This window comes from Haliaeetus albicilla, chromosome 27 (genome assembly GCF_947461875.1).
Source record: "Haliaeetus albicilla chromosome 27, bHalAlb1.1, whole genome shotgun sequence".
NCBI classification, from domain to species: domain Eukaryota; kingdom Metazoa; phylum Chordata; class Aves; order Accipitriformes; family Accipitridae; genus Haliaeetus; species Haliaeetus albicilla.
In genome coordinates, this window is record NC_091509.1 from 11,686,283 (window position 1) to 11,699,645 (window position 13,363).

Sequence of the window (13,363 nt, forward strand, 5' to 3'; positions counted from 1 at the left end):
AGAAATTTGGCTTATATTGTCTTCTTTTTTTTTACACCTTTTTAAAAGAAATCTAATTGGAAACACACATTATTATGGAAAATAGTCAACTTGAGCATTCATTAGAAGTACTGTTTTGTTTCAAATTTTCGTTAGTTGTAGTGCAGTTATGAAGAAGGTAGCAACCTTTTCTCTGAAAGAATGCATTTGAGTTACTGAATGGTTTTGAAAACTATAAGGGTCATATGAAATTGAGAACGTAACTGCTCATTAAAAGGGAAGATTGCAAACAGTTCTACTGCTAATGCAACAACTAGTGCATTTTTAAAAATTACTTAAACAATGTGTGCTTTGTTCTGTTAGTATGGTTTTTTCCCTTCTTTTTTTTTTAACCCCCTCTTCAGGTCAGTCTTCACTGTTTCCAATGGAAGATGGGTTCTTGGATGATGGACGTGGGGATCAGACTCTTCACAGTGGTTTAGGATCACCTCACTGCTTCTCCCATCAGAATGGAGAAAGAGTGGAACGGTATTCCCGTAAAGTCTTTGTCGGCGGACTGCCACCAGATATTGATGAAGGTACACCCAGAAAATCTTATCCAGAAAAGCTCCTTCTGGCTTAATGACAAAACTGTGGTGTGAAACCTTTTGTCTGTTAGCTAATGAATGATTGTTTTCCAAACTCTACAGAAAGGCTGTGATATGTAAATGTGTCTTTGCATATTACCACTTTCAGTCCATGGCAGTCGTGAGATAATTCAAACTAGTTTAGGCTGTAGCATTGTTCTGCTGTTGAAGAACAAAATCATATGTTAACAACACATTTAACTGACTTCTACGGTATAAAAATTATAAAAAAGGCATAGTGGTACAAAAATAAACAAGTAAATATCACCTGTTGAAACTCATAAATACAGGGCAATAATTTTATAGGTGCCAGAAGCCAGTAGTAGGAAAAGTACGGCTGGTAGTTTTATACAGTTTGTATAGCATAGTAAGTCATAAGTATTTATTTGGATGGTTATGTGTAGTTCTCAGAGGTTGTTTTCAGCAACGATTATGTCCTGTGGTAGCTTCTAATGTGTGCGTGGTGAGGACTCAGACAGGAATGTATCTGTGCAGAGGCAGTTGCATACAGTGAGGAATGAGGAATCTGTGGTGGGTCCATCATACAGACAAAGGTGACAGAACACTGCAGTTATTTTAAAAACAATAAAAATATGTATATAACATGCACAAATCTAGTGAAGCTTCATTTCACCAGAGTTCTGTATTCTGTGTGTATGAGTGTGCTGGGATGGTGGTTAAAAGAACTACAGCAACTGTAAATCTGAGAAGTTGCTTTTTCTTAACCACAGAATCATTTTAATACCCACTTTTTATGTCAGGGAGAGTGACTGTAATGCACTGCAGTGTGTACTACTGTGACGTGACAACCTGACTTTCATGGCAAACATAAGAGCTACTTTATTATTAAAAGGTCAAATATAACATGATGTTTACAAGTGGAAAAACGATCTTATAGTCTCTCCTTTGTTGTTTTTGGGGTTTTGTTTGTTTTTTAACTTTGTCACCTTTGTGGTTTTAAAAGCAGATGATAACATGAACAGTTTTGTCTCTGTGGACCCTAGTTACTGAAGAATAGGACCTTTTCTAAACCTGTGCTAGGACGGTAGCTTGAATTTTTCAGTTGCTTCTTTCAGTGCTCTTTCTGTTAAATGCACAAGTGTGAATTAGAATAAGGAGTATATGGTTTAAAATCTACATGAGAGCTGAATTTTTGCGGTTTTTCTGATCTTGTTTCTAGAAAGCATTTTATGTATGTGCTTTAACATTAAATTTGTGTTAAGTTGCTATTTCATGAGCTGTGTCATCAAAGAGTGTAAACAAATTGAAAAACACATAATTAGTAACACCTTTTCAGATTTTTTAACCAAATTTGAGGGTGGGGAAAATCCTCAAAATTGTGTATTAGGGACCTCCAACAGCATGCTAGTATGGAAAGCCCTGTAATACAGCAAACAGAATACAGCTGAGCATTGTGCCAATTTAGATGATGCTCCAGCAATGTGAAGTTTCTTCTTTTTGTTTTAGTTTTTTTAATGAAAAATTCTTGTCCAGAGAAACTTTAACTAGCAGTGGTTCAAGTGTGTTTGTGGAGAAGGAAAAGGGAATAATCACTCAATTTCAAGAATAGAATTCCAACTGGAAGACTTCTGTGGGACTAGCATATGCAAATTTATACCAGTAGTTTGAGGTCAAAGGCAGAATTGAAATGGATGCAAGAATTGCTTGTTGATACAGTAATATGTTCTTGCCATCTCTCCTATAAAATTACATAACTATGTCCTGCAAGTTTACTCTGTTAGTTTGAGGTCGAGCTCAGATAGTGTTTGCACATGTGGCACTGGCGTGTGATATGAACAGGCATGGCTGGGTCTTGTGATAGTCCCTTCATTTTTTTTCCAGTCTTTCTGCAATTAGAAAGCATATTGGCAGAGTTGATTGTTTATTAGCAAATCAGCAAATTGTCTCTAAACTCTTTGTGGGAGAATAGTTGAAGCTGGGTTATGATAGTTGTATAGATGCAGTGACTCCATTTCTGTGAATTAGTGGGTTATGAGCTTTTATTGATAATCATCAGTAGAAAGAAAAGCTTGGTCTTTGACCTGTCTTGTTTTCTAATGTGTGTTCTGACTTGTCATAAAGATTCCCCATCAGCTACTAAGCATTGCTATGAGCTGCTGAACCTTTAGGGTCACAGAATGTTTATTTATAGGATGAAGCTGCCTGAAATCAGTGTTCTTCAAATGTCTTCCATTCAATTTATTTTAATTTCAATTCATGCCTTTTCCTTTCTCTCTTTACAGATGAGATCACTGCTAGTTTTCGTCGCTTTGGACCTTTGATTGTAGACTGGCCACACAAGGCAGAAAGCAAATCTTATTTTCCTCCTAAGGGTAAATACCTGATAATCAATAACATATGAGCATTTTTGAATCATTTTTCTTGATGAGACTCCATTTTAGACAAGATTTTTGAGACAATGACCCTATGTTTAGGGGAAAAAAAGTTGAATCCTCGGGATTGTTATAAACTGGTGGAATTTAGAATGTGGCTTTGCAATTATTCTGCACTAAAAGAATTCTTCCTTAACTTCCTGGTTTTACTTTATTCCCTTTCCCTTTTCTACCCCTCTTGTTCTTCATTTTTGTAGTACTAGTTGAGACTAGTCCTCTTGAAAGGGACTAAATGCCCTCCACAGAAGCTGGGAAGGATTTGTACCTTATATTAACAACCATCCTGGCAGGTTTGCCTCTACAGCTGTGGCTTTTGTCCAGTTCATACTGCTGGCTTATCCTTTTCAAAGGAAATGGAGAGAGAGTGTGCTGATCAGCAAGGTCCCTGCTTTCCTTTGTGTCTCTGCAGAGGACTTGCAGGAGGCTGGGTTGGAAATGTGTGAGAGCATCTTAAAAGTTTATCCCTTACTGTATGGTAGCATGATGACATGGTGCCAAGGATAATTCTGGATTAAGTTATTATCCTATAGGCAGACAGACAAAAGTAGTTATGTGTTTGTTTTCCCTTTTGTAGGATATGCATTTTTGCTATTCCAAGATGAAAGCTCTGTACAGGCACTGATTGATGCATGTATTGAAGAAGATGGAAAGCTCTATCTTTGTGTTTCCAGCCCCACTATCAAAGACAAACCGGTAGGTAGAATTGTCAGGGCCTGCACAATTCCTGTATGATAACCAGAAATTGTTCTCTTCAGATGCCTTTTTTTCCTTATTTCTGTCTCCAGAGTGCTAATTTTAAAATTTCTTTAAGGTGTCAAATTAAGTTCTCAAAGAGAAGACCAACTTACTTATTTTTAAACTAGACATTATGAAGTTTTTTAGTCTAATTACAATTCATATTTTGGTTAGAAAAAGGTTTGCTAAATTTCACCATTGCTGATGTAATAAATGTCTTTCCAGACAGGTATTTTATGCTTGTTATTGATTAAAATGTAGAGTTCGTATTGTCTTGAGTGTTGCATGTAACATGTTCTGACAGAGACAAATTAAATCAAAAAAAATGTAATGTGGCATTGAACTGTAAATTACGAGTACAAATGGTTTTGGGGCCGATGTGAGTCTGTTAATAGTTGGAGAGACTTCTGCTATATTCCTGTACTTCAAATTTGGCCAGCTGTAGGCAAATACAAAGTAGCTAGTTTTGCATAGTAAATAAACACGCAACTTTGCGCACTGGAGCCTGTTGCATTGAGATAACGCTAGTCTAGTGCTTACACTTGGCTAGAACAACACGAATAGTGTAGATACATGCGCACCAATGTGGTTCATACAGCGCAGTTCAGTCACAATTAAGTAAATGTGTAAGTAGAGGGTGAGTTTTTTCCCAGAAATTTGGGTAACAAGGAAGTGGTGAAATTTAGCATGATCAAGTGGTCTGTCTTAACAGAGCTTATTACCATTTCATTTTGAGAAATGATTGCTGAACGAGTAGAAAACGAGTTTAGAAAGTACAGCCATTTAAGAGGTTTTCTTCTTTGTAGGATACTGTTTTAATTTATATTACTGAGATACTTTGAATTGTGAATGGTTAAAAAAAAAAGGCTTTTTGTCCATAGGTTCAGATCCGGCCTTGGAACCTTAGTGATAGTGATTTTGTTATGGATGGTTCACAGCCTCTTGACCCACGAAAAACCATTTTTGTTGGTGGTGTTCCTCGGCCTTTACGAGCAGGTACACTGCGTGTTCCGCAGCGCTGGGCATGTTGAATATGCAGCCTGATTTGGGGAGCAATGGGGGAAACAAGTTATTTCAGCAAGGGAAGTATTAAGCGTTCTTGACACTTGTAGTGGGGGACATGAATACAAATGGACTGTTTCATTTGATCCTTTTAGAAAAAATTACCAAGTCTACACCATTGTTTCATTTTCCTTTCTGGTTTAGTGGAACTTGCGATGATAATGGATCGGCTGTATGGAGGGGTGTGCTATGCTGGAATTGACACAGACCCTGAGCTGAAGTACCCAAAAGGAGCTGGGCGGGTTGCATTTTCTAATCAACAGAGTTACATAGCTGCTATCAGTGCTCGCTTTGTTCAGCTGCAGCATGGAGAGATAGATAAACGGGTAAGGTCTTCAAGCATATTCTATTTTTGTTCAGTGCTTTCTCTAGAAACGCTTTTCCATGTAAATGTGTGTCATTGTGAAGACTGTAAATGTTATATCAGATTAATTGCATATTCAGGGCTAGATTGTGCCACTTAGATACAACACAGAATAAAAATGAAGGAGTGGTACAGAGCTGTTGCTTCTGGAACGTGGGAGGCAACTGTGAAGCAGACTTTCTCAAATTGCTTAGCATAATGGGAAGCATGTCAGCTGCCTTGCCCTTTTATAAGAATATTGCACTCATCGTATACTCCCACTGCAAGTATTTGCACTTGTAGTGTTTGTATAATGTCAGGGAGTAAGGTATCTGCCAAGGATGGAGCCGTTCTTGCTCCTGTTCCGCATCTTTTGAGAGAGTGGGCAGAATCTGGGCCTAGTGTTACACATTGTGTGCTGGGTGTTCCTAAAGAGCATCATAGTAATGCATTGTAAATTCGTTAGTGTGCATTGTAGCCTCATAGTCATCCTCCACAGCTTATGTAAAGGCTGTGTCTGGTTATTTTATTCCTTTGTTATTATAAATTAAAGGAATATGCCAAATGTATCTGCAGTTTGCTTGCTTCTGCCCTCTTCATCTATATAAAATGTGTCTTTGCCAATTACAGTGATCTTTGGGCCACAATTTTGAGAAACTCAGATCCTTACATCTACCATTACGTCTAATTCATGCTTTGTCTCTGGATTTTTCTTACATGACTGTCATTATTGATCTTAATTTTATAATTACTACAGAGGAAAAACCGCAAACTTGGCTGATTAGCTGATGATTTCACTTCTGCTTTAGCTATAAAGCTTGGGTAGAAGAATTGTAACAACAATTTGACTGTGGGCCTGTGAATTGGAATGTCTTTGTTCTAATCTTGGCTCTGAAATAAGTTCTGTACGGCTTTGAACAAATAATTTGGGCTGCCCTTGTGCAACTTCTGCTTGCATAAGCAGACACTTGGGTGAATAGGTCCATTGAAGCTGGTGGGACTACAAATGTAAGTAAGTACTTGTGAACTCTAGCAAAGATTTTGCAATCTATTTCCCCTTCCTTCTTTCCTCCCACTCCTCCTTATTTCCCCATTTTGTGTGCAGTTCAGAAGAAATGTGGGGGAGATAAGGGCTCAGAGGATTCATTATAGGAGGGATTGGGTTCATGAGAGATACAAAAGTACAACAGTGGCAATACTACTTTTTATTAATAAGGTACTACTTATTAATAGTTTTTCTAATAAAGTTCTGTAAAAATAAAATTAGTAACAAGAATGTATTTCCTGTAAAATTAGGCAAGGAGGTTCTACTAAAGGGTGTGTCCTTCAAAGAGATAATGCGAATTAAACGCTCAGTGGCCTGCAGCACCCACCACTGCAGAGCTTCTGAGTGCTGCCACCCTAAGTGTGCCTGATGAAGTTGCTGTAATTTATGCTTTTTCTCTGTAGCTGGGAAATCTCACTATACCTAGCACAAGTAACAGTTGCAGGCCATATTTGGCACACGCACTTCAGCACACAATGAATAAATGCGCTGAGGACTCTGACTAATATATATGGGTTGCAAATTTGCACAAAAACCAGTGCTGCAGTAACAGGCTAAAGCAAGCAGAGGTATAATTACCTGTGCTGTAGCTTGGCCTCTGAATATGTCTGAGTAGACATAATAGAGCAGCAGAATTGCCACGTTAAGGCCTGCATAGCATATTTGTAAAGGCTCTCCTCTTAGCACTTGTAGAAGACAACACTCATCAATGAATACCCAACCTCAAAATACATAGCAAACTAGGTGATGAAGGGAGAATGTGGTGTTAGGAATGTTTGTCTGCCTCTGGTCTTTTACAAATTCATTCTTCTGAGTTGGCATGGAGGGGTGTTTGAGAAATGCAACTCTAGCGGTGGAAGAGGAGAAAAACTGAGGTCAAAAAAAAAAAAAAGGCTGCTGTACTGTCTCCAAGTAGTTTATATGTACTGTAAGCACAGATGACATCAAACTACTGCAGTGCTCTGTCTGGACAGTGATAAAATTGGGTAAGTTTAAAAACACAGGAACTTCTGAATGTCCTTATTTGAATGAGCTGGTATACCTCTGAGGCTTGTGAGATGCAGAATGGAGCATCCCTAAGCCAGATGCAGAGATAACAGGTCAACAGTAGAGACACCAGTCGCAGTCTGGAAATGTTTGTGAAAACATTAATTAAATGAGCTTCAGAGAAGGCTCACAAACACTTCTAGAACAGGAACTTGTACTTATACTTTTTTAACGTGAAGTTCTGTGTTGCGCTCCTGGTATTGTCACATGGAGCTTTCACAGTTCTGTGGAGCTAAGGAATGGAGGTGATTACTGGTTTTGAGGTGAATCTGAGCCTTTAGGGGATAGCAGTGCTGCAGTTGTGATTTAAACACATAGGCATGTCTAAACGAGCTGTGCTGTAGCCAGCTTGGATACTGCGAGCAGCAAGCTTTGCCTTGCTGTCACAGAGAAAGCACTCGAGTGCTGTGAGCAGGGTTTTGTAGCCCACAGTACAGCAGGCTTGGTTTTGGTATGCAAATGCCTAGATTAAAAGCTAGTAGCCTGCAGATGTTGCAGTGTAGATGTATCCTTGGAGCACCAGCTGGTAAGTTCCTGTGAGTCATTATCAGTTAAGAACTTGAAGAAATTTTTCTTCTCCTTTCTTGTCTGCTGTACTGAATTACTGCTCATCATCTGGCCCTTAATGCCAACAGCGTAGGTGGCTATCAGTCCCATTTTAAGCTTCTCATTTGATCTCAACAAGAGTAGGTGGGTTTCCTTTTGCTGAGAGGACTAAGCCACAGAAAAAGAAAACAGAAATATGCTGTTTATTGAAGATAATAAATGAAATTTTTTAAAGCTGGAAATTCAGACATTGAAATTTGCAGACCATGTGCATATTTAATCTGCAGTTACAATGTTGTGTAAACAGTTTACATTCCTACCTGAAAGGGTAGGAGCTTAATTGTGCATCACCTTACTTAAAAGTAAACACTCAGAGTTCTCCATGGTTTCGATGTGAATCTGTGTATCTGTTCTGCAGCGATGGGTTGATTGGTCCTTTCTGTAAATCAGTGACAGCATGTGTGATACTGATGGTCAGCATTGGTTTCTGGGTATTTTTTTAAGGATCAAGGAGGACAGTGGGAGCAGGATTGTTCTCAAGTGCCCATAGTTTCGGGTGTTTAATGGCTATGAGGTAATGAGAGGGAAAATCCTTGAGTGTAGTGTTCCCTACTACAGAACTGTGATCACAATCCTGCTAGAATACAGACAGTAAATAGTGTGGAATTGTCATTATCTATATTGTTATTAAGAATTGTAAACTTTCTTCTCATTTTCTGAATACAGGTGGAAGTTAAGCCATATGTCTTGGATGATCAGCTTTGTGATGAATGTCAGGGGGCCCGTTGCGGTGGAAAATTTGCTCCATTTTTCTGTGCTAATGTTACCTGTCTGCAGTATTACTGTGAATATTGCTGGGCTGCTATCCATTCACGCGCTGGCAGGGAATTCCACAAGCCCCTGGTGAAGGAGGGAGGAGATCGCCCAAGACATATTTCATTCCGCTGGAACTAAATGCTCACTGCAGTGCTCATATGCAGGCCTCAAATTAAGTGCACTCTTCTGTTATCCTGATTGTCCCTACCCCACCCTACCCTTTCTCTTATTCAAGATAGCATGTCCTTTTGTAGTAGTCTGTAATTTAACAATAGTATAATGAAAGAATGACCTATAATATGGGTATTTTGTAGAATCTTGTCATTGAAAACTGTATTGGGAACTCCTTTTCGTATTGATAACGTTGCAAGTGAGTTGCATTCTCTTGTCTTTACTACCGAGAGAACACTTAATTTCATGCAACATTTTCTTAGAGGAGAGAAAAATATTAAGAAAAGAGAATTGAAACAATAGAGTATTTTGGTTTTTTAATTAAATTATTGTTAATAAAGAACATAAGAATACTTTTATTAAAATAACCGTGTAACAATAACACTATCAGTCTGTTCTGACACTTTTCCCCCAGGGAAGCCTGTTTTTGCCTCTTTTTGTTTCGACTTCGGATTTTTCCAGCAACAGATGAAGTTAGCATTTACCTACCAACAGGAAAGAGCATGTTTAAAGCAACAAAAATGCATGAGCAAAGTTGAAGCAGCATTATAATAATGATCTTTTTAAAAAATCTGTTAAGGGTTTTGAGGCTGAATTTTAGCTCAGTATGTATCTGACCGTGCCTCTGACTACCACCCACATCCAAATTACTAATGAGATAGGCAGAGCTTACTATATTTTCATCAAAATGATTACATTTTAAGAATTCCTGAATGTAAAAATTGAGTAAAGTTACTACTGAGGGGGGAGTGCACCTTTTTTTTTTTTCTTTAAGAGAACTCAATTGTCTGGTTACAGCCCTAGAAATCCTACCAAAGCTAGAGTAATGACAACTAGTTAACTGGCATTTCCTCTCCTGAAGGATAAATATATAGATTTTATTTTTGATGGCTATATATAACTCTATATCCTAATATACTAACATTCATCAGGGGCCAGCCTTTGCTCTCCATTTTGACGTGAAAAAGTAGAAAACCTAAAGATACCTCAAGGATATCACTGATTTTTACTGAAGTTTTGATATTCCATTGTGTCACACAAACTAAAATTGACTGCTTATTCGTTTCCCATCTTGGATGTAAAGTTAGTTTTAAATACACTCTAACTTAGTTGTAACAGAAGGCATGAACCTAAGTAGTTTCCAAGTCTTGTTTTGCACTATTTTCTGAATTTGTGCATGAAATGGTGCAAGTGTGCATATGCCTTTCTTACTCTTCCTGTAGAAAGAATCCCAACTAAGATTCCACCTCTTCAGAACTTAATATGGGGAAATAAAGAAACACAGGTATTTGAAGTGCCAACATTGCTAAGTTAATGCCTGCTTTATTATAAATAAGTTCTACCTTGAGAAGCATTAACACAGTACATGTTAATTGAATGATAAAGAGTGGGTGCAGGGGTTTAGTTTGAAATAGTTGAATGAAGGAGTAGTTCTGAAAATTATTTTTATTACTATTGAACTAATGCCCTGGCCAACTTCTCAAATTATATTTAGCAGTGTGCAAACAAACAAATGTAGTGGCAATCTTCTGAACTGCCCGAGTGGCATGGTACCATCTTAGATTCTCTCAAACCAAAGACTTGCCTCAGCACTGCTTGGAAAACATCTGCTCCATTAAAAGCCTTTGTCGGCCCCCCTCATCCCGTTCCCCTAGCCCAGATTATCTTTATGAGAAGCAGTTTTTATTTTCAATACAGGCTTTAATGAACTATACCTTACCAAGTTCCAAAGGTCAAAATGGAGACATTTGCTGTCTACTAGTCAAGTATAGAAAGGGAGCTGCTTTTAATGAAATCCCTGAAAATATTGACAACAGTAATGCAAATGCAGAGTGCTCTTGTGTAGATTGTCAGGGACTTTTTTTTCTCTGAAGTACATAATTATAGTTGGAATGTTCCTTTAATTTTTTTAATGCTTGTAGGTGGCTTGGGGTGTGCTATTGTGCCGATCCTACCCAGTAAACAGGTGAGATGGGTTACCATTACAAGAAATAACACTGTTTGAGAACTAGCTTTGAATAATAATTTTCCCTTTGTACATGACCTGCTGAATTTCGGTACAGTGTTTTTGTAGCTAACTTATTTTGTCATGCACATAATGTATATTTGTTATGCACTACTTTTGTATATCTTGTTTTTCCAACAGTGAGCATTTTTAGGCACACTTTTCACTGACGGGATATCTCTTTATGCAATACCTCAATTTTTCATATTGCAAAGAGTAGCTTTTTGTACTTTTATTACTGAGAGATCTTCATATACTTCATTTTTTAATATAAATAATTTTAATAAATTTTATTTTCTTATATTCTGCTTTTTATACATTTCAGTGCTCTGCATACATTTTGAATTATGGATGTTGTGCACTGGCAATGCTATTTTAGAATCTGCAGAGAAAAGAAAGCATGTTGCTTAAACATCTTAGCCCAGCACCAGGTATTTGGTGTACATATAATTTAAGAAATAGTATATGTAAAGTTGAGAATTAAAGAAGAAAAGCATGAAAGTGACAAATGACACAGTCTTTAGACCCATGAAATTTAAATGCATAAATATAGTGTAGAAATTTAAAAGTAAAGAAACATCAAAATTGTCTACCGCTTCTTACTAAGTTTTTAAAAAATTATACACAAATGCAGACGTTTTTGGTGAATGTTTAGCCATTTTTAATATTAATAAAAAATTGATGTTAGGTGTTTGATGCAGAAATGTGTCTGCTCTTTTAAATTATATTTAAAGAATAAAAGAGAGCCTGCTAGGTGGCAGGCATGTAATGTTAGTATGCATGACTAATGTAAGAAATTGTTATTCTACTAATATTCACTTGTGATTGTGTGACAAGCGTGTTTACAGATTATTTGGTTACACTTCGATTTACAGGGCATAAACAATTATATACATTACTCTGTACTTAAATAGTGATTACATGTCCTTCTGATTACATGGGATTTGTAGTTGGGGTTACCATGTAGCTCCAAACATAATTAACATGTAATTGGGTTACCAGTCTTAGGGTATCACTTCAATTTGCAAAGGGGTTAATAAGCATGTAGTTTTATCACACTAGCATGGCACTGGCCATGTATTTACAATGTAGTTACAGAGTAATTACATGGTTATTTTTGCAATGTAAAATAAAGTGTTTCTGATTATTTTATATGTAAAGGAACCCCACTGCCCCGTGCTTTTTGGTATAGTATATACTTCTCCATACACAGACCTCTGCAGAATGCAAATTTAAAACTTGCAGTGAATCAATTTAGCGTTTTATAAGGATGCTGTTGGAAAGACTTGATAATTCACCCCTTTTCTTTTTGAAGAGTTAAAACCTTCTGTTAAAAGGTGATTTAAAACTTGAATGTGATGAATTGTGGCAAGTTAACTTCAAGTTATGTGCAATACCTATTTCAGACTTCTGGAAGATCTTTGCAGTGTAATTCTTTGTTTTTAATTGCAGACATTTAAAAATGTCATTTTCTACTGTTCTAGTAAATCCTCTTTCTTGCTGGTATTTCTAAAGAAAAGAATCAGAAATCAATCTTTCTACTAATGTAAATTTGAGATTATTTTTAAAAAAATGGAATAAAAGGTTTTGGTCATTTGCTTTATTTTATTATCTTATTTTAAAGCTACTGTGATAGCATTGTAAGAATTGGGACAATATTGTATTCAACTGTTTTATTTTTTATATTTTTAAATTTTAAAGTATAATTAGTTTTTATAATTTTCATCAGATTTTTTTGTTATATTTTTTGGAAGTGAAACTTTTAGCAAGTGGGTGTCTAGTTTTTACTAATCCCTAATATGTTTTTCCCCCAATGTATTGCTCATATTATCAGAAGGAAAAGTTATTTAAGTATGTCAGTTAATTGTACTACTTGGCTGAATTTCCATATAGTTTTTACTGTGTATGGGGAGGTTGTAGTATTTATTATAGCATTTTAAATAAGGGTAATTCATTTTTTATTAAAGTCATTTTCACGTTTAAGTTCATATTTTTGTATGTTCTACTCTAAGTTATATAACACAAGTTACTTTTTTTAAAGAGTTCATTTGTTGAAGTGCTAGTGAAAATTAATGTTATTAAATAGTTTGCAAATGACTATTTATACCAGTATGCATATAATTTTTAAATATTTGTAATGTGAGATGTTGAATGAATAAAACTTTTAACTCAACGTTTCTTCTTAACCTTTTTATTTTAAGCTTCCTGTAGAAACATGTTACTTTGTGGCTGAAGCTCATGGGGCTTGGGAAGTGATTTTGATGAAGTGTACAGCACATGTCTGGCTATATGATGTGTAAAGTGCTGCAGGCTAAGTTCTGCAATCCCGTTCTGGCCAAAACATGGAGCACGGTCTTGCAGGGGGTCTGTGAGGGAGGGTATAACCACTCGAGGGATGCTGAGTACCCTGAACACTGCATTAAATTGGTACAAAATCAGCGTGCAATGCTGCAGAAATGGAAAGGGTGATGTCAAGAGGACTGTAGAACTGCTGTCTGTTGAATCAGGCTGTGAGAAGAACCCTTTTTACTGCTTAGGTCCAGGTGTTGTCTTTAGGTAATGTTGAATGCTAACTACTTAATTTTGTGAATTTGG

At 36.8% G+C, this 13,363-nt stretch overlaps 1 protein-coding gene across 2 annotated transcripts in view; it reads left to right on the top strand.

The window, feature by feature from the left end:
* Positions 1-12,941, top strand: part of CPEB4 (cytoplasmic polyadenylation element binding protein 4) — a 45,421-nt gene extending 32,480 nt beyond the window's left edge. For both annotated transcript variants that reach the window (XM_069772511.1, XM_069772512.1), the window contains 6 exons: positions 384-557; positions 2,849-2,938; positions 3,573-3,691; positions 4,615-4,729; positions 4,940-5,121; positions 8,503-12,941. In XM_069772511.1, the coding sequence (XP_069628612.1) occupies positions 384-557; positions 2,849-2,938; positions 3,573-3,691; positions 4,615-4,729; positions 4,940-5,121; positions 8,503-8,730 (908 nt within the window). In that variant the 3' untranslated portion in view covers positions 8,731-12,941. The remainder of the gene's footprint in view (positions 1-383; positions 558-2,848; positions 2,939-3,572; positions 3,692-4,614; positions 4,730-4,939; positions 5,122-8,502) is intronic.
* Positions 12,942-13,363: the final 422 nt, after the last annotated feature.